Source organism: Neofelis nebulosa, chromosome 2 (genome assembly GCF_028018385.1).
Source record: "Neofelis nebulosa isolate mNeoNeb1 chromosome 2, mNeoNeb1.pri, whole genome shotgun sequence".
Taxonomy (NCBI): Eukaryota; Metazoa; Chordata; class Mammalia; order Carnivora; family Felidae; genus Neofelis; species Neofelis nebulosa.
In genome coordinates, this window is record NC_080783.1 from 167053113 (window position 1) to 167077761 (window position 24649).

The following is a 24649-nucleotide window of genomic DNA, read 5'->3' on the forward strand; positions in this document are numbered from 1 at the left end:
CCATTGCTGATACCTGGCCTAGATTCTTTAAGGGTACTTATATTAAAGTGAAAGATCTTCTCAGATCTCAGCTATGCCTAACAAGTCTAAAACCTATGAAGTCCTGTTGGAGAAAAAGTTTCAGTTAAGAGGTAAATTCAAAGGCAAATAGCATTTATTTTGTTTGCATATATATATATATATATATATATATTTGTTTGCCTATATATATATATATATATATATTTTGTTTGCCTATATATATATATATATATATATGTAAAAGTAGGATTTACTCCATTAACCTTAGTGTATACATGTATATAATGGGAATGACTGGTCATCCCTGCATAAGAAACAGAACCAGAGGCATGATAAATAGTCAGGGCCTTTCTAATTTCTGATTTCCAGTTTATTATCCCATTTTTACCTCATTCTATAATTGGTTTGCTTTCTAACTGGGATGAGAAATGGGGCTTGGGAGTGGGGAAGAGGAAAAGAAAGAAGATGAGCAAATCAGACACTATTCCTTCTTAAGAAAGAGTAGCTATGGCAACACTATTTTTGCAAATGAAACTCACAGGATACCCACTTACCTGCAGCAAATCTTTTCTTGATAAGTGAAAACCGATACCCTGCTCCAACAAGTTCAATGTCACAACCAGAAAGGGTGCTTCCTTCACTTGTAAACTGCACAACCAATGGGGAAGGTTTGCTTGGGCCTTCAGATAACTGAAATCTTGCCAATAAAGAACCCACCCCTAAGAAAAGAGTATCATTACAAGATAACAGTCAACACAACATGATGGATATAGTTTTGGAAATTGTATTCAAAAGTTAACATACACAATCTAACTTACTAGACAATGGTAATTGTTTCAGTGACAAAATGGTAATGAATGAAATTTATCATGAAATTTTATGAGGAACTCCTTTTTGAACACTGATGAAAGTGTAACTCAGACAAACGGTACTCCAAAATTTGGGAGCATGATACTTGGAAGGCAATGTATTTTCCAAGCTATGATTAATATCACAAGAAAGTAAGAAATACCTAAACTAGCAGAGAGTTGAGATCTGATACAAAATGAAAACATGTCTCATGAAAAGCTCTTCTCTGAAGAATAGTCTGTTTGATGTGGGGGTGGACAGAAAAGGGGAAGTAGAGGATTCATGCAGGAATTATTTGCTTTTATTGGTTGAAATAAGTATATACCAAAGTGAAGTGAAATATTTTGCTTGTTTTCAATCTAAGTGTATTTTTGCTAATAGTTTTCTAATACCTGAAAGTTATTTCAGCCTTAAATATTAATTAAAATAAGCCTACAATGACATTACCTCCATTTTCTGACTTCTGAGAAATATCAGGAATCTTCCACAATATTCTCTGTTGTTCAGCATTCCTAAAAATAAAATAGGTAAAAGGCTTTTGCATAGGCAAAGGTTTTTGTCTAATGGATGCCGTATTTTTTCTAGATAGGGCTAACTTAAAAAAATGAATCTTGAAAATGTTAACTACAATTTATGCTTTATCTATCTACCTACGTACCTATCTATGCATGCATCCATCCATCCATGCATCCATCTATCCATCCATCTATAATTCTCTCTTTTTTCTGTTCCTTATTGTAACTAGCCACAACACTGTCAGATAGGAAAACATGTAGAAGACAGGCAGTTATTTGACACAGCTACTGAAAACACAGATGAGAAATGTTAACCAATTAATTCAAGTAACTTAAGTTGGAGCTATCATATGGCTGACTTTCTTTTTAATGTTCTCCTTTTTGCTTCTAAGAATCACATGGAAAAACTAGAGTAATTTTTTCTAAGAGAACAAGTTATTTTTAACAACTGCTATTGGTACGCAGTGTCTATTCAGTATCTGTTCCCATACCTTCTCTAGTGGTGTCTTTTTATAGCTCAGAAGGCTATAAAACAAAACCCTACATTTCTTAGACACCCCTGTAGTTAGGGTCCTAGATGCATGTTAGGGTCTACCAATTACATGCACTGCTTGAGATTTGGAGGATAGAAGGGAGGCAGAGGCCATTCTCCTGCCACTTTCGTGGCTATTTTCTGCTGGCCAGTAACCCAACTGAGATGTGGGGATCTTCTAACAAAGTGCTCCATACAGCCCAGGCTCCAGTTCTGTGAGTGTTGAGTAGTTAAGGCAGTGCCGGTAGGAACTTTCTTATCCTTGGATCAACATGGCAGCAGTGAGTTCTTGAATTCAATGGCTCCATGGGCAGCTTCCTGGTATCTATGCTTCATGGTTGTGGCTGAGGTAGCAGCTTCCCTGGCAGGCCAGTTCTGCAGTGTTCTGGGAAACATTCTTGGAGATCCAGCCTAAAGCTTATTCCTCTAGCACTTCCACCATCGTGTGAGCATCTGAATCCCTGTGTTAAATCATTTTCTGCTTAAAATAACAGAACAGAATGGTTGCTGTTTCCTGCTCTGAACCCTGACACATAGGCCTGCTGTGATCTCCTCCTGTAGGAAACACAAATGCTAAGAAGTCTGTGATCCCTTTGCCCAGAAAGAGCCCATTGGTAAAGAGGAAGGGGACTGGGGTCTCCTTACCAGACTGCTGGTGGGAGAACGGCCTGGAGCTTGGTTACCCCTCCATCTATGGGGACCAGGAACTGCACGTTGTTGAGGGCCACCGCAGTTGTCATTGCATCCGTATTGTATTTGTAATCTATGCGCAGGTCAGTGCTTGCTGGCTCACACCGCCAGTTCACTGCCAGGTTCAGGGGTGTGGACTGAATGCCCTGGGCAGACACCTTGCCAAACGATAGCAAAGAGAATATTTAAGACTTGACCACTAATCTGAGACAAAGCTAGAAGCTCTGACTATCTCCCATGGGGATACTCTTAGCTATAAAATGTCACAATGTTGTCAGTGCTGTTTACAAATGAGCCCTCAATAAATTATCACTGTGAAGGGTGCCCTGTGAAAGAGAGATGGGTGCTACAGGTAAATTGTTATAGGTTAAAAACATAAAATCTCCATAGCACTTTAGAGTTTACAATGCACTTTAGGTCAGTTAGGGAGGTGTTTAGGAGCTGGTTAGGAGCTGAGGCCAAGGAGTTAGTCTTGGATCTGAGTTCTGACTGTTACTTACAAGCAGATCTTGGACCAGTCACTAAACCTGTCTGAGCCTTAGTTATTTCTTCATCTGCCAAAGGGGAATTATAATAATAATATCCACCCCTAGAGTTGTCAGGGAAATTGAAGATATTTTATGTGAAACAGTCAGCATAGTGCCTAGCACTTAGTAAAAGCATTAGTGTTTTCACATAGATTACCTGCTGATACTCTCGTACTTTCTCTTCACAACATACCAGCGAGTTAGACAAAGCAGAGTATTATTACTCCTTTGGGATCTGCCAGAGTGAGGACTTGAACCCAGGTCCTCTAATTAGAATGGGTACATTCTACCGTCTCCTGTCAATTCTAGCTAGAATCAACGATGAATTTGACCAAGGAAAAGCCACATTTGCAGAACCAACAATATTGTCTTATCTAAAGACAAAAATACCAACTTGATTTCTGGGTCCACAGTGAGTTCACAGTGTTATTATGTTTCGATTGTTCACTGTGATGGTACTCTAGGAGACTTCTTTAACCAGCACACATACATATACTGCAGGGTCTGTGTGGGTGACGTCTATGCCCTTGCAGTTGTTTTTGTTTTTCAGTTTATTTAGAGAGAGAGAGTGTGTGTGTGTGAGCTGGTGTGGGGCAGAGAGAGGGAGGCAGAGAATCCCAAGCAGAGCCCAACATGGGGCTGTCTCACTAACAGTGAGATCATGACCTGAACCTAAATCAAAAATCGGACGCTAAACCAACTGAGCCACCCAGGCGTTCCATGCCCTTCCAGTTTTTTTGTGTGGAGTACGAGTTTTGCCAATTTTAAAGACTATAAACAGCTGGCTATTGGCCTAGCATTGCTCACACATAGGGACACCATGGGGAAGGGGCCTGAGGGCAGGTTGAGTTCAGAAGGCAGCAGTGGTTGCTACAGAAACAAGCCCAGATATGGGTTCTTTTATAAAATGACAGACATGGCTTTCAATGACAACTGTAGTTAGATAACTATTATAAGTTTTTATACTTGAAATATTTTTAGCGGCACAAGCCTCTGCAAATGAACTATGCTTTGAAAATGTGTTATATAAGGTAAATCAAAAGCACAGCAGACGGACACTTCCCTGCCTGTTTCTGCCCTCTATCTCAGTGGTAGTTCTTGACTTTACAGTGGCTCCTCTACCCAGTGACAAGTGCTTTTTGAATTTGTACAGGTATGTTTTTGATTGGATGCTCCTGATGGCCAAAAAATAAACATGCTGAGATTTTAAGGCAATCCCACAACATGCTTGCTGTGATTCCCACCCAATACCTTGGATGGTTGGAAAACAGTATGACCACAACTAAACAACAAATGGGATTCCTCAGAGCTCACTTTAAAACAAAACGGCAGGCCTAGGGCTACTTATATTTTACAAATACTTTGAAATATATTAGGCTATTAATCCCTCACAACAACCTATAAAACATCTAGGTAGGACTGTTATTCAGCATAGTGTTGAAAGTCCTCAGAAATCAGACAACACAAAGAAATAAAAGGCATCCAAATCAGCAAGGAGGAAGTCAAACTCTCACTCTTCACAGATAACATGATACTCTATGTGGAAAACTCAAAGACTCCATGAATAGCCTGCTAGAACTGATCCATGAATTCAGCAAAGTCACAGAATATAAAATCAACATACAGAAACTGCATTTCTATATGCCAGTAAGGAAGCAGCAGAAAGAAATCAATTTACAATTGCACCAAAAACCATAAAATACCTAGGAATACACCTAACCAAAGAGGTAAAAAATCTATACACTGAAAACTATAGAAAGCTTATGAAAGAAAATGAAGAAGATGCACAAAAAAAGTGGAAAAACATTCCATGCTCATGGATTGGAAGAACAAATATTGTTAAAATGTCTACACCACCCAAAGCAATCTACATATTCAGTGCAATTCCTATCAAAATAACACTAGCATTCTTCACAGAAAAAACAACCCTAAAATTTGTATGGCACCAGAAAAGACCCCAAACAGCCAAAGCAATCCTGAAAAAGAAAACCAAAGCTGGAAGCATCACAGTTCTGGACCTCAAGCTATATTACAAAGCTGTAATCATCAAGACAGTATGGTACTGGCACAAAAAACAGACACTCAGATCAATGGATCAGAATAGAGAACCCAGAAATGGACCCACAAACATATGACCAACTAATCTTTGACAAATCAGGAACGAATATCCAATGGAATAAAGACAGTCCTCAGACTGGGACCTCATCAAAATAAAAAGCTTCTGCACAGCAAAGGAAACAATCAGCAAAACTAAAAGGCAACCGAGAGAATGGGAGAAGATATTTGCAAATGACATATCAGATAAAGGGTTAGTATCCAAAATCTTTAAAGAACTTACCAAACTCAACACCCAAAAAACAAATAATCCAGTGAAGAAATAGGCAAAAGACATGAATAGACACTTTTCCAAAGAAGACATCCAGATGACTAACAGACACATGAAAAGATGCTCAACATCACTCATCAGGGAAATACAAATCAAAACCACAATGAGATACGCCCTCACACCTGTCAAAATGACTAAAAGTAACAACTCAGGCAACAACAGATGTTGGCAAGGATGCAGAGAAAGAGGAACCCTTTTGCATTGCTGGTGGGAATGCAAACTGGTACAGCCACTCTGGAAAACAGTATGGAGGTTCCTCAAAAAATTAAAAATAGAACTACCCTATGACCCAGCAATTACACTACTAGGTATTACCCAAAAGATATGAGTGCTGTTTCAAAGGGGCACATGCACCCAGTGTTTATAACAGCGCTATCGACAATAGCCAAATTATGGAAAGAGCCCAAATGTCCATCGATGGATGAATGGGTAAAGAAGATGTGGTGTATATATATATATATATATATACACACACACACACACACATATATATATATATATATATATATACATATACATAATGGGTAAAGAAGATGTGGTGTATATATATATATATATATATACACACACACATATATATATGTATATATATACACACACACATATATATATATATATATATATATATATATATACTTAAAATGGAATATTACTTGGTGATCAAAAGAATGAAATCTTACCATTTGCAACAACATGGATGGAACTAGAGGGTATTATGCTAAGTGAAATTAGTCAGTCAGAGAAAGACAAATATCATATGACTTCATTCATATGTGGAATTTAAGATACCAAACAGAGGAACATAAGAGAAGGGAAGGAAAAATAATATAAAAACAGGAAGGGAGATTAACCATAAGAGACTCTTAAATACAGAAAACAAACTGAGGTTTGCTGGAGGGGTTTTGGGTGGGGGGGATGGGCTAAATGGGTAAGGGGCATTAAGGACGACACTTGTTGGGATGAGCACTGGGTGTTAAGTGTAAGTGATGAATCACTAAATCCTCCTCTTGAAATCATTATTGCACCATATTTTAGCTAACTTAGATGTAAATAAAAATAAATAAATAAATAAATTAATTAATTAATTAATTTAAAAAAACATCTAGGTAGGAATCACTATTATCCTTATTTGCAGATGAGGAAACAGGGGTTCAGGGAGATTAAGTGTCTAAAGTCAGTGGCCAGTAGGAAGCTGACTTAATTCCAGAATTCAGTTTCTTGCCTACACTTTAATACTTTACACCCACCTCATGTTGCAGTAGGTGAGTTCTGTCTGCTTTCTAGGTTCACTTAATGACAAATAGGATGGAGACTTAAAAGAAAAATCCCTCAGGCTTTAAAATTCATAGGATTCAATCTCAATTATTGAAATTTCTTGCAACTTCATTTTTATAATCTCCAAGTAGCCTTTTAAGCTTCTATTTTCTTATAAATTATAGCTTTTAAGTTAGATTAAAAGGAATGTTATTTTATTTTCTTTTATTTAATGTTAGGCATATTAGAATACACAATTATAATGTGGAAGAGACACCCTGACTGTATGAATAGGCTTACCTGATACTTGAGCATGTCCACGTTATAATACGTAGCCTGGGGTTTTTGTTCCGACACTTTCTTTAAGTGAGTCATCAAATTTGGCATGTTTACCCAGAATTCCTTGGTATTGGCATCATTTTGAGTGTTATCGCTATTCAGTTGGGAAAAAAAATTGTTGAGTCGCATCTTGTGACAAATATTATCCACTCAAAGAAGCATCTTAGCAAAGTGTCATCTGATTTCTATATCCATCTATGACAATCTATAGAGATCATATTACTAACAGTACTATAGCTTTAGTACAACTGTAGTTCTGAATGGTATTATGTTAAGAGATTAATACACATAAGGAAGTATGGTTGTATTGCTACGAATTTCAGTGAGTGCCCAATAATATCAACCAATCCTGATGATAACTGGTTGCTCTAAAGAGTGAATTATTTATTAACCCAAACTTAATAGCTCTTTCTACATGACCACAGTTTCCTCTGAATTAGTCAGTTAATGCAATCAAGGAGCTGGGTACATTGATTTTTTTTTTTTTAATTGACATGAACAGTAGTTTCTCAGAAATTACTGAGTTAAATATTTGGCCAAATGTAAACACAGTCTTTATCTCCAACTGAGGAGAAAAATGTGATCCTAAAACTACCATGGTATTTTATCTGAGAGCATCCAGATCAGAAAATAGTCACTGCACTTACAAGATGGTCTTGGAATTTAAATGATAATAATCATGGTAGTTACAATAAAGAAATGGAGTCGTGATGAATTCAGGAATTTGGTATTCTTTTTTTTTTTTTTAATGTTTATTCAGTTTTGAGAGACAGAGAGCAAGAAAGGGTGGGGCAGAGAGAGAGGGAGACACAGAATCCGAAGCAGGCTCCAGGCTCCGAGATGTCAGCACAGAGCCTGACGCGGGGCCCGAACTCACAAGCTGTGAGATCATGACCTGAGCCAAAGTCAGTTGCCCAACTGAGCCACCCAGGTGCCCCAGGAATTTGGTATTCTTAAAGATTTGTTAGCTTTGCTCAGGTGTCTCTACATACGTCAGTCACCCAATGTATCTTGAAAATGCTTGTCTCAATGACAAATGGAATCAGTCAAGAGTGTGAGCAGCCTCTGTTCACTTTCACATAATAAGGAAACTGAGGGCCCAAGTAATTCAGTAACCTGACATACAACTCACTTACTGAATGGAAATTAGAGGTTAAGAAGACAGAAGGATGACAGTAATAAAGTGATGAAGGCAGGCCAGAAGTAAGTTGGTATGATCCAGCCTCCAAAAGTCAAACAAATTAAGAGAATGAGTCAAAAAAACATCAGGGCTTTAAAACTGCTACTGATCTGTTAGGAGGGAGTGGCTGTGGGGGGCTCAGTCTCAGCATGACCCATGTGAATTCTGCTGGGCCCTGGTATAGGTTGTTGAGGACAAAACAAAAACAAAGCTCTACAACTGTGGGCATGTAGGATGTGGATGGAAAAGATTCCCGGCCCCTGAGACATTGCCCCTGGTAAGCTGAGCTAAGGATGCTGATGAGGGCTGTCTAAACTTGTATTACCTAAGAGCATCCAAGTTACCCAGGGGCTGGAGATAAGAGTGATAGAGAGTCAGTGAAATTAAGTGATTTGCTTATGGGTAACAGCTAAAAGAACAGTCAGGATGCCAGCCCAGGTCAGTATACTGTAGGTCATACTTTCCCACTGTACCAAAATAGAGGTACAGAATGAATATCCAGTAACATGTCATTAATTTGTACTAAGCAGATCTGAATAGTTGGGAAATTTTCAATGACACTATTTTTTTACAGAAATGTACTTTCTAAGTTTAATAACAAATTAAGCTAAGTCATATATCTACGATAATTCCTCAGAGAGCTTGCTTTAATAAATATTCAAGAAAGTTTTGTCAATCAGATAGAGATGCCAGTTACTTGGAGAGGCGATTCTTGAATGCTCAAGAAGTCTTGAGAATTCTTTAGTCTCATGATTGGCTTCACGATTGTTCCCGAATATTCTTTACAAGCAAACCCCTTTCATAATGGGAAAATAGAAGTAAACTTCAATTTGGTCCCTGTCAAGGGGTCGCAAACCCAAAGGTGTTCAGGTGCCGAGCTGCGAACCTAAATGAAGTCTTTCAGAACACATAAATGAGAGAATTGGCTGGTCTAAGGCAATAGATGTTAAAAGGCTTGTACTGTGATCGAGAAAAATACTCGCTTATGCTGCCTTTTAAAAACTAGGGCTGGTAGTAGTGATGTTAGAGCAGTCCCACATAACAAACCCACATAAGCTACATGGCCATGAATTACCAATCACAGCCCTGACACAATAATCAAATATTTAGAATTTATAAGCTCCAAATGAGTATTTTTTATTCTTGTTTTAGCAGATAATAATAGTAAGGTAAGGGTCTACATAATATTGTGTCAGGCAAAAACATACTCAGGATGTTATTTAATTCAATTCCTAGGACTTATATATTAATATAAGTATAAAACTCTTGCATGTATGATTAAAAACCTGGCCACATAATGGCCTAAAAATGCAACAAAAACTGTAACACCCACACTCGTCTTATTAACAAACAAACCAGTGAGATGATGGCACCTAACTCCTAATTTCAGACGGAGGAACCTTGACAAATAAAATTAACTGGCTCAATGTGAACGTCAAAAACAGAGAGGGAGAGTGAAATAACAAGCTTCTGATTTCCAGTCTTGATTGCTTTACGTTTATTTTTCATTTAATGCGTGACCATATATTTCCACACTTTTAAACCTGGAATCAAGTTTGCCAGTTCAACCATCACAAGGACCAAAGAGGAGGAGGTGATCTTGGTAGTCACCTGACAGATCTGTGACTGTTTTGTCACCACTGAGTGAACAAGTCTCAGTGAAGAAAGCAACGATGTTGGTCTTTAAATTCCAAATACCGACAACCTTTAGCTATTTCTACATAAATACCCAGCTTTACTAAATTCTTTAAATGATAGTTGAGTTGTTCATTCATTGAACAAATGTTAGTTAAGTCCTTACTAGATGCCAGGTGTAGTGGAAGGTACTGAAGATGTGGTGGTGAACTAAGAGATGTGTTCCCTTCTCTCATGGATTTTACAGTCTAGTGGGGGAGATGGATGAATGAAGAAACACAAACAGATATATAATTATTAATTCTAGCAAGAGCAACAAGGGAAAGAAAAGGATACCTTGAGAGGGAATAACAATAGGGCATATTTGGTTTAAGAATGGGGGTTGGGGGTGGAAGAGGAGTGGAATGGTCCAGGGAGACAAGGCAGAGCTGAAATCTGAAGAGTGAGTCAGGGTCAGGTGAAGAGGGACGGAAATAGTATCGGAGGCGGAGGAAACAAGCACACAAATCCCAGCCTGTTCTTAAGCCTGGCAAGCCTGGCTGGAGCTACCAGGATTCTGAGGCAGGACGGTGGGAAATGATAACAGAGAGGCAGGCAAGGGTAGACGACTCTAGGTCTCAAAGGCAGTGGTAACAAGTTTGCATTCAGGTACAGATGCAATGCAAAGCCACTTGAGGATTATACGTGAGGATGGCCTGATTCACCTCACAGAAAGTGACTCAGCTGTTGTGTAACAAATGCAGTAAGGGGGCAAGCTTGGATGCAGGAAGAGAAGAAGGAAAGCATTTTCAGTGGTCCAGGAAAATGACAGTGGTCACTTGGACAGGGAGGTCACAGTAAAGAGAAAAAAATGGCCACTTTAGAGAGAGATTTTTGAGTAAAATATCAGGACTTAATGATAAGAAGCTGTCAAGAATGACAGTTTTTTGTCTCATTCATTGCCAGTAATTAACTCTTACAGTTGATCATTTTTAATAGCTCCATACACGTGTATGTTTGTGTGAACCCACATGCATGTAGGTATGATAGGTCCATGTTCAGATTTAACAGTTAGAAAATGTGAATAGTATATTTATATAAACAAATTCACATTAGCTTCTTTGAATACATGTACAGTTCCATTAAAACAATTACCATTACTGCGAAATTATGTATTTCACGAAAAAGACTTCAAGCTCATGTGAAGACGAGCTCACAGTTCAAATATCATTTGACTTTAAAAGATGCTAAGACAACAAATGGATTTTATTCCTTTTATTGGGCTTATTTCCCACTCTCCTCATCCATTGTTTACTGATGGCAAGTAAACAGGCAATGAATAAACAAACTGTCACTGATACAGATTTTATTACTCTAAATGTCTCTTCAGCCCCTTGAGATGGTTGGCCGTTAGAATACATATAAGCATCTACACACGATTATACACAAAAGATGTTGACAGGTAGCAAACTTCTGGGTTGAATCTACAAACATATCTGAGTAGCGGCAATTTCTCTACCATGCTATTTTCTTGCTAAGGTATATCCTTCATCTAAGTATCCAGTGCTAAGTGACACACATCTCTAAAAAAATTTGTGCAAAATATATTTACCAGCAGAGAAGTTGGGGATTTGGCAGGACGTGTTCTAACCTGCTGAAATTTATCACCCGAAAAGTCAGAGCAGCTGGCGATGGATTGTTGGCAAAGTGTCTGGTGATGCCGGCAGGAAAAGACAACACCATCTCTCCAGTAATCTTCACGATACATCTGGCATATCAAAACACATGAGAGGAAAGAGAGAGAGGAAGCCCAGGTCAATAAGCTGTGAATCAAAACAGTTGGGAAAAAGAAATGATTTATGTAACAATAGTACAATAGCAGGAGAGACACAAGGTAAGCTCTTAAACAATTCCGCTGTCAACTACTAAATCATTTCCAAGACCTGAGAATGCAAGGTTTGTGTTAACACTTATCCAAAAAAGTCGCCATCTGTTGAATGTGCTTTTGAATTGTAAGAAAAATGCAGCTTTTCTCTTTCTGTAGAAATGTCTATCTGTTCACCTCACAATAGAATCACCTATTTTGGTGGTTATTTTGGTCTCTGATTTCTGAATCTTTGGCAACATATTTGAAGATAACAAAATCAAACGCACAGCATTATCACACTATTGACTGGGTCTTATTTTAGTTCTCAGTAACATGATTGATGTCTTGAATATGTTCTTTTCTGTACTGAAGAGGTAAACTCCTTGCTTCCATTTAACTATATATTTATCCCATGTCTATTCGGTTGAAACTGTAAAAATCAGTCATACAAGTTAGCACAATAAGATAATAATTTGAAAGGAAGAATAACTGTTTTTTTTAAGTGCTTTGTTGGGGCACAATTGACATACAATAAATGGCACTCATTTATAGTGTAAACTTCCATAATTTTTAATATATTTTATACCTGTGAAGCCCTCATGCAATCAAGTTAAGGAAAATACCCAGTACCCCTAAGAGTTGCCTCACACATTTCTGTGATCCCTCTCTGCTGCTTTTCTCCTTATCCCTAGGCAATTGCTAATATAGCTTTCTGACACTGCTATTAGTTTGCACATTCTAGAATTTCATGTAAACAGAATCATAAAGTATGTAATTTTTTCATCTGGCTTCTTCCACTCTGTAATTAGAGATTCATCTATGTAGTGTATGCATCAATAGTTCATGACTTTTTATTGCTGTGTAGCATATGGCTAGCCCACAGGGGTTTTTTTTTTTTTTTTTAATCCATTAATTTGTTGAAAAACATTTGGACTCTTTCCAGTTTTTAAGTATTACAAATAAAGCTGTGGTGAATATGTTTGTACAAGTCTTTGTATGGACATATGCTCTCATATCTCTTGGCAAATAAATGTAGGGGGAGAATCACTGGATCACACTGAAATCAAGTAGCATTAATCCACCAACTTCTTGTTCAAAATTGTTTTCGCTTCTGTAGTCCCTTTGCACTTCAATATGAAATTTAAAATCATGGTGTCAATTTCTATATAAAATCAATGTAGTTCCAATTCACCCTTTATTGCCTGCACTGAGAAAATTATTGAGCCCTTTGTATATACTTTTTCTTTGCCAGCAGGCACTATGTTAAATTTTGTCAGTAGAGGGCACTAAAAAGACATTGCAGGAAAAAGAGATCTTTCCTTCCCCGTTCCCAGGTACTTGCTAGGCTGGCTTCCACAGTACTTAGGGCATACCTGGTGCCAGGCTCTTGCGGTGCTGGAAGCTTGTGTGTGGGACCTCTGCAGAGCATGTGGCATCCCCAGTGTGTGGGTACTGTAGCCCATGTGGCTTTGATAGTGCCTGGTGGTACAGGCAGCTTCCCCAGCATCTGGCCCCTGTAGTGCATGTGTCTGGGCTGCCCCAGTGCCCAGATCCTGCAATGTAGGTGGGTTCTCTGGCTCCAGTCTCCTGTCACGTGCACGCCTTCCTTCTCCACAGCCAGCTTCTGCAGTGCATGGTGACCTGCAGTACCCACCACGTGGCCATTAGCTTCCTCTGCCACCCCCAAGTCAGTTTGCTGTGGAGTATGCCTCGGTGAGACACCTCCTCGTAAACAGCTGGGAGTGTGCTGGGCTTCCCCGTATCATGTCTGAAAACACTTAAGGAAGAAAGCTAGGCATTCATATGGCACACCTCACCTCTCAGGGGTCACTGTCCTTTACCCCAGATCCAGGGTCTGGCAAATCATTGTTCACATGTTTTGTCCACTTTCAAGGCATTTTCAGGTAAAGAGATAAATCGGTCCCTGTTACGACACTTTGGCCAGAAGCAGAAACCTCAAAAGGATTATTCTTCTTTAGGAAACAGTAAATATTTAAAATGAGTGAACTTCTTTACGACTTCCCTTTACATCTGGATAACTTACCCTTGTACTAGTTCTATAACTTTAAGTTCAGGACTGTACTTTCTAGGGAAATTGAGATTAATAGATGGAAACTCAGCTCAACATCTGAGCACAGGGAGCGCCATTTGCCCCGTAGTCCTTTTGTATGCTGTGTAATTGTGATTGTTGAGACACATGTGTCTCAGGGGAGATGGCCTTTGGTGCATAGTTAAAATAGCTTATGGGAAGAATTGCTACAGACTCTTATGTATAAGGCCAGGTTGAGGTCAAAGGTGGAGGGCAGGAAAGCTTCCTAAGGTAGCCATGTTCCCCATCTCTCCCCTCATTCAGATATGGTCATCCATAACTCTGCATTGCTCTGGATGAAAATTTTGGTTTCTGGCAGTTTGCACATCCATCTCTTCTGGAGAGTACTGTCGATTCCCCACTTTGGATGCCAGTTCTGCTGTCTTCCTTTTCTGCATTTCAGCTACATAAACCTTGCATTAATTACTGGGGCTGAGCCCAGACTCCCCCTTAAGCTGAGTCTATTCTCAATGCTTTTCAACATGTGGATGTGCAGAATACTGTTTCACAACTTCAGAAGAAAACAATAATTAGTCAGAGCATTTGTTAAATCAGAGTTCAGTACCTACCGTCCCTTAGTACATTGTTGTCAGCAGCAATGGCTGAAATGTTTTTCAATTGGTAAGGGATCTGCTCAGTGACTTTTCCAGGTTGCTCAAAATGAGGTGTAAGTGGTGTCTTGGTGAGGGATAAAGTTTCTCTTTTGAAAGCCAGTCAGCGAGGGGAGGCAGTGGCATTATTTAGTCAATAAACATTTATTGACTCCTAATCATGTAATGTTTGTTTGTTTGTTTTGAGTGGGGAGGCCATTTAAAAATTAGCAAAACAGCCCCGTCTTCAAAGGGCTCATGGTGTTGCACGGCTGATGAAAGAAGTAGTGAATATAAACCAATGTAAGAAGCACCAAGCTTCAAGGGGCGCCTGGGTGGCTCAGTCGGTTGAGACTCCGACTTTGGCTCTTGTCATCATCTCGCAGTTCCCGAACTTGAGCCCAGTGTTGGGTTCTGTGCTGACAGCTTGGAGCCTGGAGCCTGCTTGGGATTCTGTGTCTCCCTCTCTCTCTGACCCTTCCCCACTCATGCTCTGTCTCTCTCTCTCTGCCAAAAATAAATAAACATTAAAAAAAATTAAAAAAAAAGAAGCACCAAGCTTCTTCATGTATATTACATTTCTGTACTGCATGTCAACTGTCACAGATTTATAATTTATTTGCTGATTTAGTGATTCATCCATTCAGAACTTTACTGACTTATTAACTCATCCAGTATCTATTTCCAGATCTGAAATTTTCTACACAAAATGAATATTTTCAACTCATACTCACTAAAGGAAAATATTTGTTTAACTTTAACGACTGTTCTTATCAGTATGCAATGCGGCGACATTGCACGTGAGCTTGAATTATGGAAATCGAAAATACGGCAATATGGAAATATTGACAAACTCATGTTATGAACAAAATTCGAAATCATGAGAATCCCTACAAATGAAACATTTGTCAAGAATGGCAAAATTTCAAGGTCACCTGGCTAAGTGACTTCTAAACTGGGTTCTCCCTATTGCCACAGGCAGTACCATGTTAGCTATCCAACAGAAATGCTGGCCAATTTTGGTTAGGAAGTGTGTGAGTTTGACATATGTGAGGTCATAAGAAGTACAAGGCTCACATAAACATGACTTTCATGCACTGCTTTGATAACCAAGCCCACAGTTTCCTCTGTCATGTGCAGCTGTCCGCCCTTTCATTGGTTTGGGTACTAGGCAAACTCCTTTCCATGTTTCAAGACTCGGTTCAAAGGCAGACCTTTTTGAAGCCTTCCTTAATAGTTTGTTTATTCGGCCTTCCTTAGTTTTTCCTGTATAGGTTCCTTGGATAGATGTACGTATTTTTTTAAAACAGTTTTGTAGCTTTTTTTGCACATATCTTACCCATGATTATAAAGCGAGTGCTATGTCTTGGGGGGAAAATTACACAGAATCTAGTGCAGAGTAGGAACTCAATAAAATGTTAAAATAAATTCATACACTTAACATTATCCATTATATAGAGAGTGTCTATGCAGTGTACCAGCTATTATGTAGTGCCCTAGAATGGGCAGGGAGAAACAGGACAGACGTGGTCTTCACCCAAACTTCCAGTTTAAGTGGGGAGGCAGACACTTAGATAAATAATTGAAATATGATGATAAGAGAAGGAGAGCACATAACACAGAAACATGTTTATTTCCAGGGGAATAAAGACTTAACCCCTTGTGCCTGGGTTGTTCAAATAGGAGTGGATAATGGGAGATGTATTTCCCCAGCCAACAGCAGAAGTCAAGGAGTTCTCTGCCTATGAGCAACCGAGAAAGACCTGGGTATCAAAATGCCTATTACAGGTGTTCTGAATACTCCAAGAAAGAGTATAACTATACTCAAATGGATCATATATCATACTATATAATAATTAAAGCGCTAGATTTCTGTTTCCAATATATGGTCTGAAAGCAAATGGGGAAGGCTTTGGGTCCAGGATGAGAAGGAACCACAGGCAAAAGCAAGTCCACATGCCTTTTCTGTATCATTTCTCTATATGGTGCTGTGTTTGACTTCCTCCTCCTCCTCCCCTGCTCACCCTAGGATAGAAGTTTTGAACTTGGGTTGTTTCTTTGAAAGTGAATAACAAAGGAGCAGCAATTAAAATGATTCACTGCCTGGAGCTGAAATTAAATTTAGAAGGATGTCACTTCATGATCTGTTCATAAATTTCAGATCTCATAATTTCAATGAAATTATTGAATCTCCCATCTATCAATAATGCAATATATACAGCAACTACTTATGGCAATATAATTGAAAACAGACTCAGTATATGCAATTAAGAGTCAAAGACTCAGTTAATTTGGAAGGACATAAGAAAAACACTAATATTGCTTTGGCTCAAGTGCCACATCACTGGAATGCCAAGGTCATGGATACCAGCATCACAGGTGCACACCTGCCCACATACGTGCTCTAGCATGCTGGGCAAATTGAAACAGGATGAAGAATCCAGCTGGCATAGGCACAGACCTACAAAGTGACTGGTAGGTTACTACACCACTCCTTAGGATTTAAGGAAGATTATTAAAAGCTTCTTAGCCCCCCCTTGCACCATAACTACACTTCTCCTACAGTGGACTTTGTATTATATGTATGCACAAGTCTTATTTTCCAAATCAACTGTCTTCATCACCAATATAACCCCTGTCTAGTACAATGGCAGGCACATAGCAGCCATTCTGTAAGTACTAGGGGAGTCATTCAACTCAACTTATTCAACAATTGTGCCAGATCCTGCTTTAGGTGTTGAGGATATAAGAATGAAGAAAATGCTCAAAGTCCCAGTTCTCATTCTGGTGGGGGAAGAGACAGACAGTGGACACTGAAAACATTCAGCACGTTAATTAGAGAGAAGGACAATGGGGGATGGGGGGAAGAAAGTGAGGTTGGTTGGGAGAAAGAGCTGACAGTGGGTAGGAAGAAATGTTGCTATTTGCATAGGGTGGACAGAGAAGGGCTCTGATAAATCTGCTGAAGAATCCTGAAAGAGGTGTGGGGGCAATCACCCAGGTAGCTGGAGAAGATTTCACCCAGGCTGAAAGGGCAACAAATGCTGAGACCCTTAGATGCAGATGAGGTTGGCCAAATGGCAGAGAACAGCCATAAACCCATTGTGGGTAGAGTGGAGTGAATAAGAACGCCAGTGATGGAGACAAGATCAAAGAGGTGGTAGCTGAAATGGGGGAAGGGTCCCAAAGGACAGATAATGTAGAGCCTCATAGACTATTCTAAAGCATTAGGGTTCTGCTTTGAACAAGACAGGAGGGGTTTGAGCAGAGGAGTGATATTTTGACAACAGATTTTAGGGGGCAAAAATGGAAGTTCTCCTACCACCAATTAGGTCTCTCTGAATACATTAATGAATGAAAGCCAATGAGTAAGCAGACAAAAGAGAATTCATTCTTGGGTGATTCCCAGTGTTTTTCATGCTGGTATAGACATCTCTCTTGACTACTTTTTACTCTTTCTTATTCTTTTAAAGGTGTGTTTTTCCCACTTTTCTCAAGTCTGATGAGCCTGAGCTTTCTAAGGTATAGGTAGGTCAGTCAATAATAAGTATAATCCTTAGAACTGGTATTACAGAAAGTTATACAAATTGTTCAAAGAAGAGTCTACAGAAATACAAGTATGTGTATATGAAGTATGTATACAACTTAAGCACATTGTGCTTAAGTGCTCTAACAGTTCAAATGCATACTCTGTAAGAGTAGTTTTTAATTCCTATTGATATGTGGATGTGGCAAATTACCATCCTGCTTTGAAGATGGAGAGAAGACATGGGGGAAACCAGAGTGCTACAGGCTGAATATGTGTGTTCTTCCAAAATGTATATACTGAAATCTGATCTCCAATATGACGGTGCTTGTTGGGAGGTGATTAGGTCACGAGGGTAGAGCCCTCATAAATGAGATCAGTGCCTTTATAAAAGCGACCCCGAAGAGCTCCCTAGCTTCCCTCCCCCACCCCCATTTAAGGTTATTATGAACCAGGACGCCGCTGGCTCTGGTCAGATACTGAGTCTGTTAGAGCCTTGATCTTGGGAAGTCTTGGGGACTTCCCAGCCCCAAGAACTATGAGAAATAGGCTTCTGTGGTTCAGAAGCCGCTCAGTCCATGGTATTCTGTTATAGCATCCCAAATGGACTAAAACACCAGAGTCCATAGTGTTTGTTTTTCTACAATAGTCTGGGCCTAGAAGAAAATCTAAATGTTGTTGAAAAGGACATAACATTTAGGGAAGTTGATAGATCCCGCTGGCTAGATAGAACACCTAAGGTAGAGTTACTAATCATGTTGCCCAGCATAATATTGTTAGATTTAGACTTAAAAAAAACTAGTGTTTCTGAAGTGTAAAGAGGAATCACAATTACTCATATAAATTCCCACTTAAAATATATGTGGAGATCCAAGTTTTCATTATAGTTAATTATCGCTGTTTCAAAATTTTTCATAAATAGTCTAGGGTCCTGTGTTAACATTTATTATTTTTCTAATTCTTATTTCCATGGATACTAAGGTTTTGTAAGTCCTGGTCCTTATAAGTAAAAAATAAAAAGCAATTCTTTCCTCACTTAGATTTGTCCTTTGCTTACCCATCACATATCACATTCAGACCTGGAATTGTGTTAGTGATACACTTGAAAGCCAGTTTGACTTTGGTCTTTTGTTTTCAGTATAGACTAATAATCACTCTTAATTTTTTTTTTTTTTTTTGGATCATAAACCTTTTTGTGAAATTGATGGATGCTGTAGATCCTCTCTATGAACAAACACACTATGCACACACATAAGATAAATGGTATAATTTTCAGGGAATCCATAAACTTCCTGAACTCTATCTATGGAAGTCCTTATAGAAAGGCAAAATATTTAATCATATTATATATGCATTCAGGTCAAGTCCACCTTCAGTATGTACTGAAATAAGTGAAATCAGGCTCATGGAATTACAGAGTAGAGTGGTGCATTTTTCTCAAGAGTTTACTTTGCCGTGATTATAATTTTTTTGGCCAATTTCTCCTTACTTTGTATAGATAACATATAACCTGTCTTCTTACTAATCTCTGTGTTATGAACACAGCCATGTGTTTTGTTCCAGGTTCTCATTCCAATGCACCATGTTTCAGCTTATATGTGAATGATTCAGATCCATTACAAACTAAGACAATAAAGACATGATCTAGACATTTACTTTTGTGAGATAACAAGTGTTTTCACTGTCTACGTGGTTGGGTTAGGATTGTCTATAACTTGCATTCAAAACTGAACCAGAGATTTCTGGATAGTAAGATAATAGATTTTTGGTCCTTTGGCACGTTTTTAAAAAAGCAATGAATTAATATTTCTAATTAAATTTTCTCCTCCATTCTAGGTATGCTGTTATTGTTAACCAATTTTTTTTTCTTGGTTTTAGGATAAGGAATGAAATAGTTATAACTAGGGCGTCCCCCACTGAATGGGATAGAGTTTGGAGAATCCAGTGGACCAAGCCCCAGGCTTACTTGCTTGGATCTGCTCCTTTGAAGTAGGCATTGACTGTTTCTGTAAATGCTGCTGCAACAGGGAGGGTGTCCTGGGCTCCCATGGTCAGGGGGCTGGGTCCCCTGGAAGAACCTGCATGAAATGGAAAACTTTCATTTATTATGGACATAGGAGACATATTAATATGTGTGGAACTAAAAGTCCATTAAAGGATAAAAGGATGAAATCTATTACTGAAAACACATAATGTGCTAAGAACCATGTGTGTATATTTAACATAGAGCTCAAGTATTTAAAAGGAAATATTTGGCTGGTTTGCAAACAAACACACTTGAAATTAATTCAATTGTGTATTTTTCTACAGAAAAAAATCCAAGCAGAAAATAAAGTCAGAGGGGGTTTTCAATGTTTTAAATAAAGCGTAAGGCAGTATTTGAATGACAGTTTGTACAGCAGGTTAGTTCCTAAAGAAAACTTACTAGCTTCTTATTTGAGCATTTACCTTACACAAATGCCCACACACTCAAAACTTCTTGCGTTTCTTTATTTTAAAGAGACAAACGGCCATGGAGTATCATGTTACACATTGTCTTTTCCTGGGTTATTTCTGTTTTGAAATGCCCAATTAACTTCAGATCAAGTAGGCTCAAGTTTACATGTCCAAAAACATACATGCCATAAGGTACACCTTGACTTAACACAGACACACAAATGCATCAATTTGCACTATAAACAGTCACAGTGCTGCTCATGTTTATTGAGGACCTACTATATACCATGTGCTGTGCTAGATACCTTACAAGAATCCCACAAAAGCCCTTTAGGATAACCATTATGATTTCCATTGTATAGAAGAGAAAACTAAAGCTCAAAGCGATAAGGGACTTGCCCAAAGTAACAGTTAAGTGGCAAAACTAAAATTCAAACCTAGATTTGCTGTCCTATAAAGCTCATGTTTTCCCTATTATAGCATATAGTTTGTCTAAAGGAAGCATTTTCTTTTATGGTTTTGATAGAACTTGAGGTTTCTGAAAGGAGCAAAATTTAACATTGTTGTTTTTGCTGTTTGCTGTCTAGGCATGGTACTGAACAGTAAAGTTTTCCTAATGACAAAGTATTTAATTGTGTTGGCGATCATTGCTTCTCCTTCTTATCAAACAAAACACATTTATTCTTCCCCACCCTAAAGCAGATTACATTTTATGCTTTTTTTTCTTTTACCTTCAGTAACTTCTGTAATCTTCTCTGGCTATTAAAAAATCTACCCTTTGGGGCGCCTGGTTGAGCATCGGACTTCAGCTCAGGTCATGATCTCACAGTTCTTGAGTTCAAGCTCCACATCGGGCTGGCTGCTGTCCGTGCAGAGGCCACTTTGGATCCTCTGTCCCCCCCTCTCTCTCTCCCCACCCCCTCTCATGCTGTCTCTAAAAAATAAAGAAACGTTAAAAAAAACCCTACCCTTTGTGTATCTTCCTCCTCAATAAAGTTTTCTCTGGCAATTCTCATTCATGCAAGTCTCTTCTTGCGCTGTCTTCCTTCGGCTTTCAGTATCTTGGACTTGGTAATCGATCAACAAACATGTGCTTACTATTTACTATGTATAAGACACTATGGTAGGTTCCGGGGATTCAAAGCCAAATTACATATAATCTTTGCCCTCAAGGAGTTACAGTTCAGTGGGCTAATATTATCATCAACAATATTCACTACCAGCATTACCTCCATCACCATTATTTGTTGCATACTTACTATGTGTTTTACATATATTCTCTAGGTAAATGTACAAAGCAAGTGGAAAGGTCAGGGAGGGTTTCATTGAAAAAGTGATGTTGGAACTGAAGTTTGACAGTGAATACGATCTCACGAGGGTGAGAAGGAAGAAGTCCCAGCATATACATATGTGTGGAACTGAGCAAACATATGGCATTTTGAGAAACCACAGGAAGTATGGCACTGTTTGCATGTGAGTGGGTGTGAATGCAGTGGGTATTGAAAGGGGAGACAAGGGAGGAAATGAGGTTTGGGCAGAGATAGAAATTAGGTCATGAAAAGCTTTGTTTATTTAGGAAAATTTGTTGATTTTATAGGTGATTTATAGGCATTGAAATCATAATCACTTTTTGAGAATTTAATACAAAACTATGGATGCTTCTCAAAGCAGAGTGCACCCATATACAGCATTTATATAATTTGAAATAGTCCTTGGGAGTCCTGAAACAGACGTTAAGAACACTGTCTCTAAAAGATGGGAGGCCTCTGAAGTATTTGAACTAGGAAAAAAAAAAAAGAAATAGGGGGGCTATGATGGGGCTTGAGTGTCCATTGCTCTAGTGATAGAGAGGCAGATAATTCAGGGACAGAAGCAAAAATGTAGGTGAAGAGACCTCTTAGAAAGAAAATGATAAAATTGGCAAGCAATGCAGATGTTAGCAGATAAAGGGAATGTCGTAGACATAATGTTTTTCAGTTTTGCAAGGCATTGAATAGTTTTCCATGCTATTCTTGTGAATAAAATTGTGAAAGTTGGGTGGATAATACTCCTGCCAAGTGAACTGGTTAGTAGATGAGTCACAATATTCAGTGAGCATGAATCAGTGGTTTTATACCTGTTGCAAAGGCAATCTCTAGTGGAATATCCCAGAGTTCTCTCCTTAGTCTGGGCTCTTCAGTGCCTCTGATAAAACTGGGAGAGGCTCAGAAATGACACAGTATAGTGCCTAAGAGCATGAGATTTGGCAATAGACATACTTGGGATTGAGTCTTATTTCTCATACTTGTTATTTATATGACCTTTGGCAGGGATAATATAATGACACCTACTTTGTAAGCCCATCAGAGGATAAAATGAGGTAAAACATTTAACACAGTGCTTGGTACATAGTAAGCCCTCAATAATGATTAGCAATTTTTATGATTATTAAAATTTAAGATAATACAGAGGTTGTCTTGAATAATGACAGTCATTGAAGGTGCTAAAAATGATCTTTTGGAATATTGGGCTGAAACTGAGAAGAAAACTATTAGCAAAAACAAATGTGGAATTCTTATATATCAAGGTTAAAATTAATCAAACAATTATGGTTTGTGGAAAGACGATGTGAAAAAAATATTTGGGGGATGGAGTTGATCATCAATTGTCTATTGCTGGCTGGGCTCTAAACAGGTCACCGACTGGACTACATCAGTGGGTGGGTTACAGATGGATCCCTAGAAAGGATGGCTTTACTGCTTTTTGTTTGAGTGCCTAGTTTTAAAGCTCACCAGATGGTAATCAGGTCACTTATCCACAAGCTGAAGACGAAGCTCTTCAGCATAATGGCGTACAATGCCATCTGGGGTACTATGGTCTGAATGTTTGCATCCCGCCACCCCCCCCCCCCAAATTCATAAGTTGAAAATCTAATGCCCAACGTGATAGTATTAGGAGGTGGGGCCTTTGGCAGGTGCTACAGTCATGAGGGCGGAGCACTAGTGATTGGGATTTATGCCCTTATAAAAGAGGCCCCAGAGTGCTAGCTTCTCCCTTCCACCACATGAGGACACAGCGAGACTGGAAATCTGCAACCCGGAAGAGGGCTCTCTAGAGGACCCAGCCACTGACACCCTGATCTTGAACTTATAAACTTCCAGAACGCTGAGAAATAAATATATATTGTTTATAAGCCACCTGGTCTGTGATAATTTGTTACAGCAGTCAAAATATACTAAGACATGCAGCCTGACCCATGCCTATCCTTCATGACCCACCTACCCCCATTCCCTCCGGAAATCCTATATTCAAGCTATGTTTCCTATGGGCACTATAGCCCCTATTTAGATTTAATCTATAAGGACAGAAGAAAACATCAAAACTTTACAAAGAACCCTTTTACCTCAAAGGATCCACAGTTTACAATTCTAGGTTTTTCACATCCTGATACATTGCAATTAATGCCATTTTTTGTTACTTTTTCCATTTATTTCATAATTTTCCTTATTTCTATCTGTTCACACCATTTTTGACAAGTTTGTATTATTCTATGGTCTCCAAATGTTGGGCCATTTCTAGGTAGCAGTTATTCTAAATCCATCTTTGTGTAAATTGGTCTTCTTTTCCTTTTTAATTATTTCCATAAGATATATAAGTTTTATTACCACAAGCTGCATGACCAAAACATAAGGCAGATAAATTTTTTATTCCTAACAATGTCAGATTATTGCACATAAAGTTTATACTCAATGAAAATGCTATTAATAAAGAACAAAAGCTTCTGTTCCCCTTCGGTAACTGTGACCGTATCTGTTAACATGATTATTGGAAAACTGGACTAAAACAAGGAGAGTCTAAGATGGTGAGAAATTTAAGCCTCATGGCTTAAGAGGACTAAGACAGGCCTAGAAACTATTTTCAAAGATCTCACATAATATAATCAGACGTGACTCAAGGGACCAGCGTTCATGGCCATAGTTCTACAACTTAACAGCTTTGTGGTCTTGGGCAAGTCAATTTACTTTTGGTTTTCTCAATCATAAAATGAAGGCAAAATAGACCAAAGAGTCTCTGTTTTAGGATTCTGTGATTTTAGGTTGTTTATAGGCACTTAATTTTTTTTAACTGTAGGAACAATTTTCTAACACAAAGATAAGCTTCTTTGAAAACAGTATACCTTCATTGAAGGTTTGAGAGGATCTGTGAAACATTTACCGACCCTCCACTATGTGCAAAATAGTGGTGGGAACGCAAA

The 24649-nt window shown here is 38.6% G+C and overlaps 1 protein-coding gene across 24 annotated transcripts in view; it reads right to left on the minus strand.

Moving 5' to 3' along the window:
* SGIP1 (SH3GL interacting endocytic adaptor 1) overlaps positions 1–24649 on the minus strand; it is a 205055-nt gene that overhangs the window by 8394 nt on the left and 172012 nt on the right. For all 24 annotated transcript variants that reach the window (XM_058717059.1, XM_058717060.1, XM_058717065.1 and 21 more), the window contains 6 exons: positions 19946–20057; positions 11520–11675; positions 7075–7207; positions 2563–2765; positions 1318–1382; positions 576–740 (listed from right to left, as the gene is read on the minus strand). In XM_058717059.1, the coding sequence (XP_058573042.1) occupies positions 576–740; positions 1318–1382; positions 2563–2765; positions 7075–7207; positions 11520–11675; positions 19946–20057 (834 nt within the window). The remainder of the gene's footprint in view (positions 1–575; positions 741–1317; positions 1383–2562; positions 2766–7074; positions 7208–11519; positions 11676–19945; positions 20058–24649) is intronic.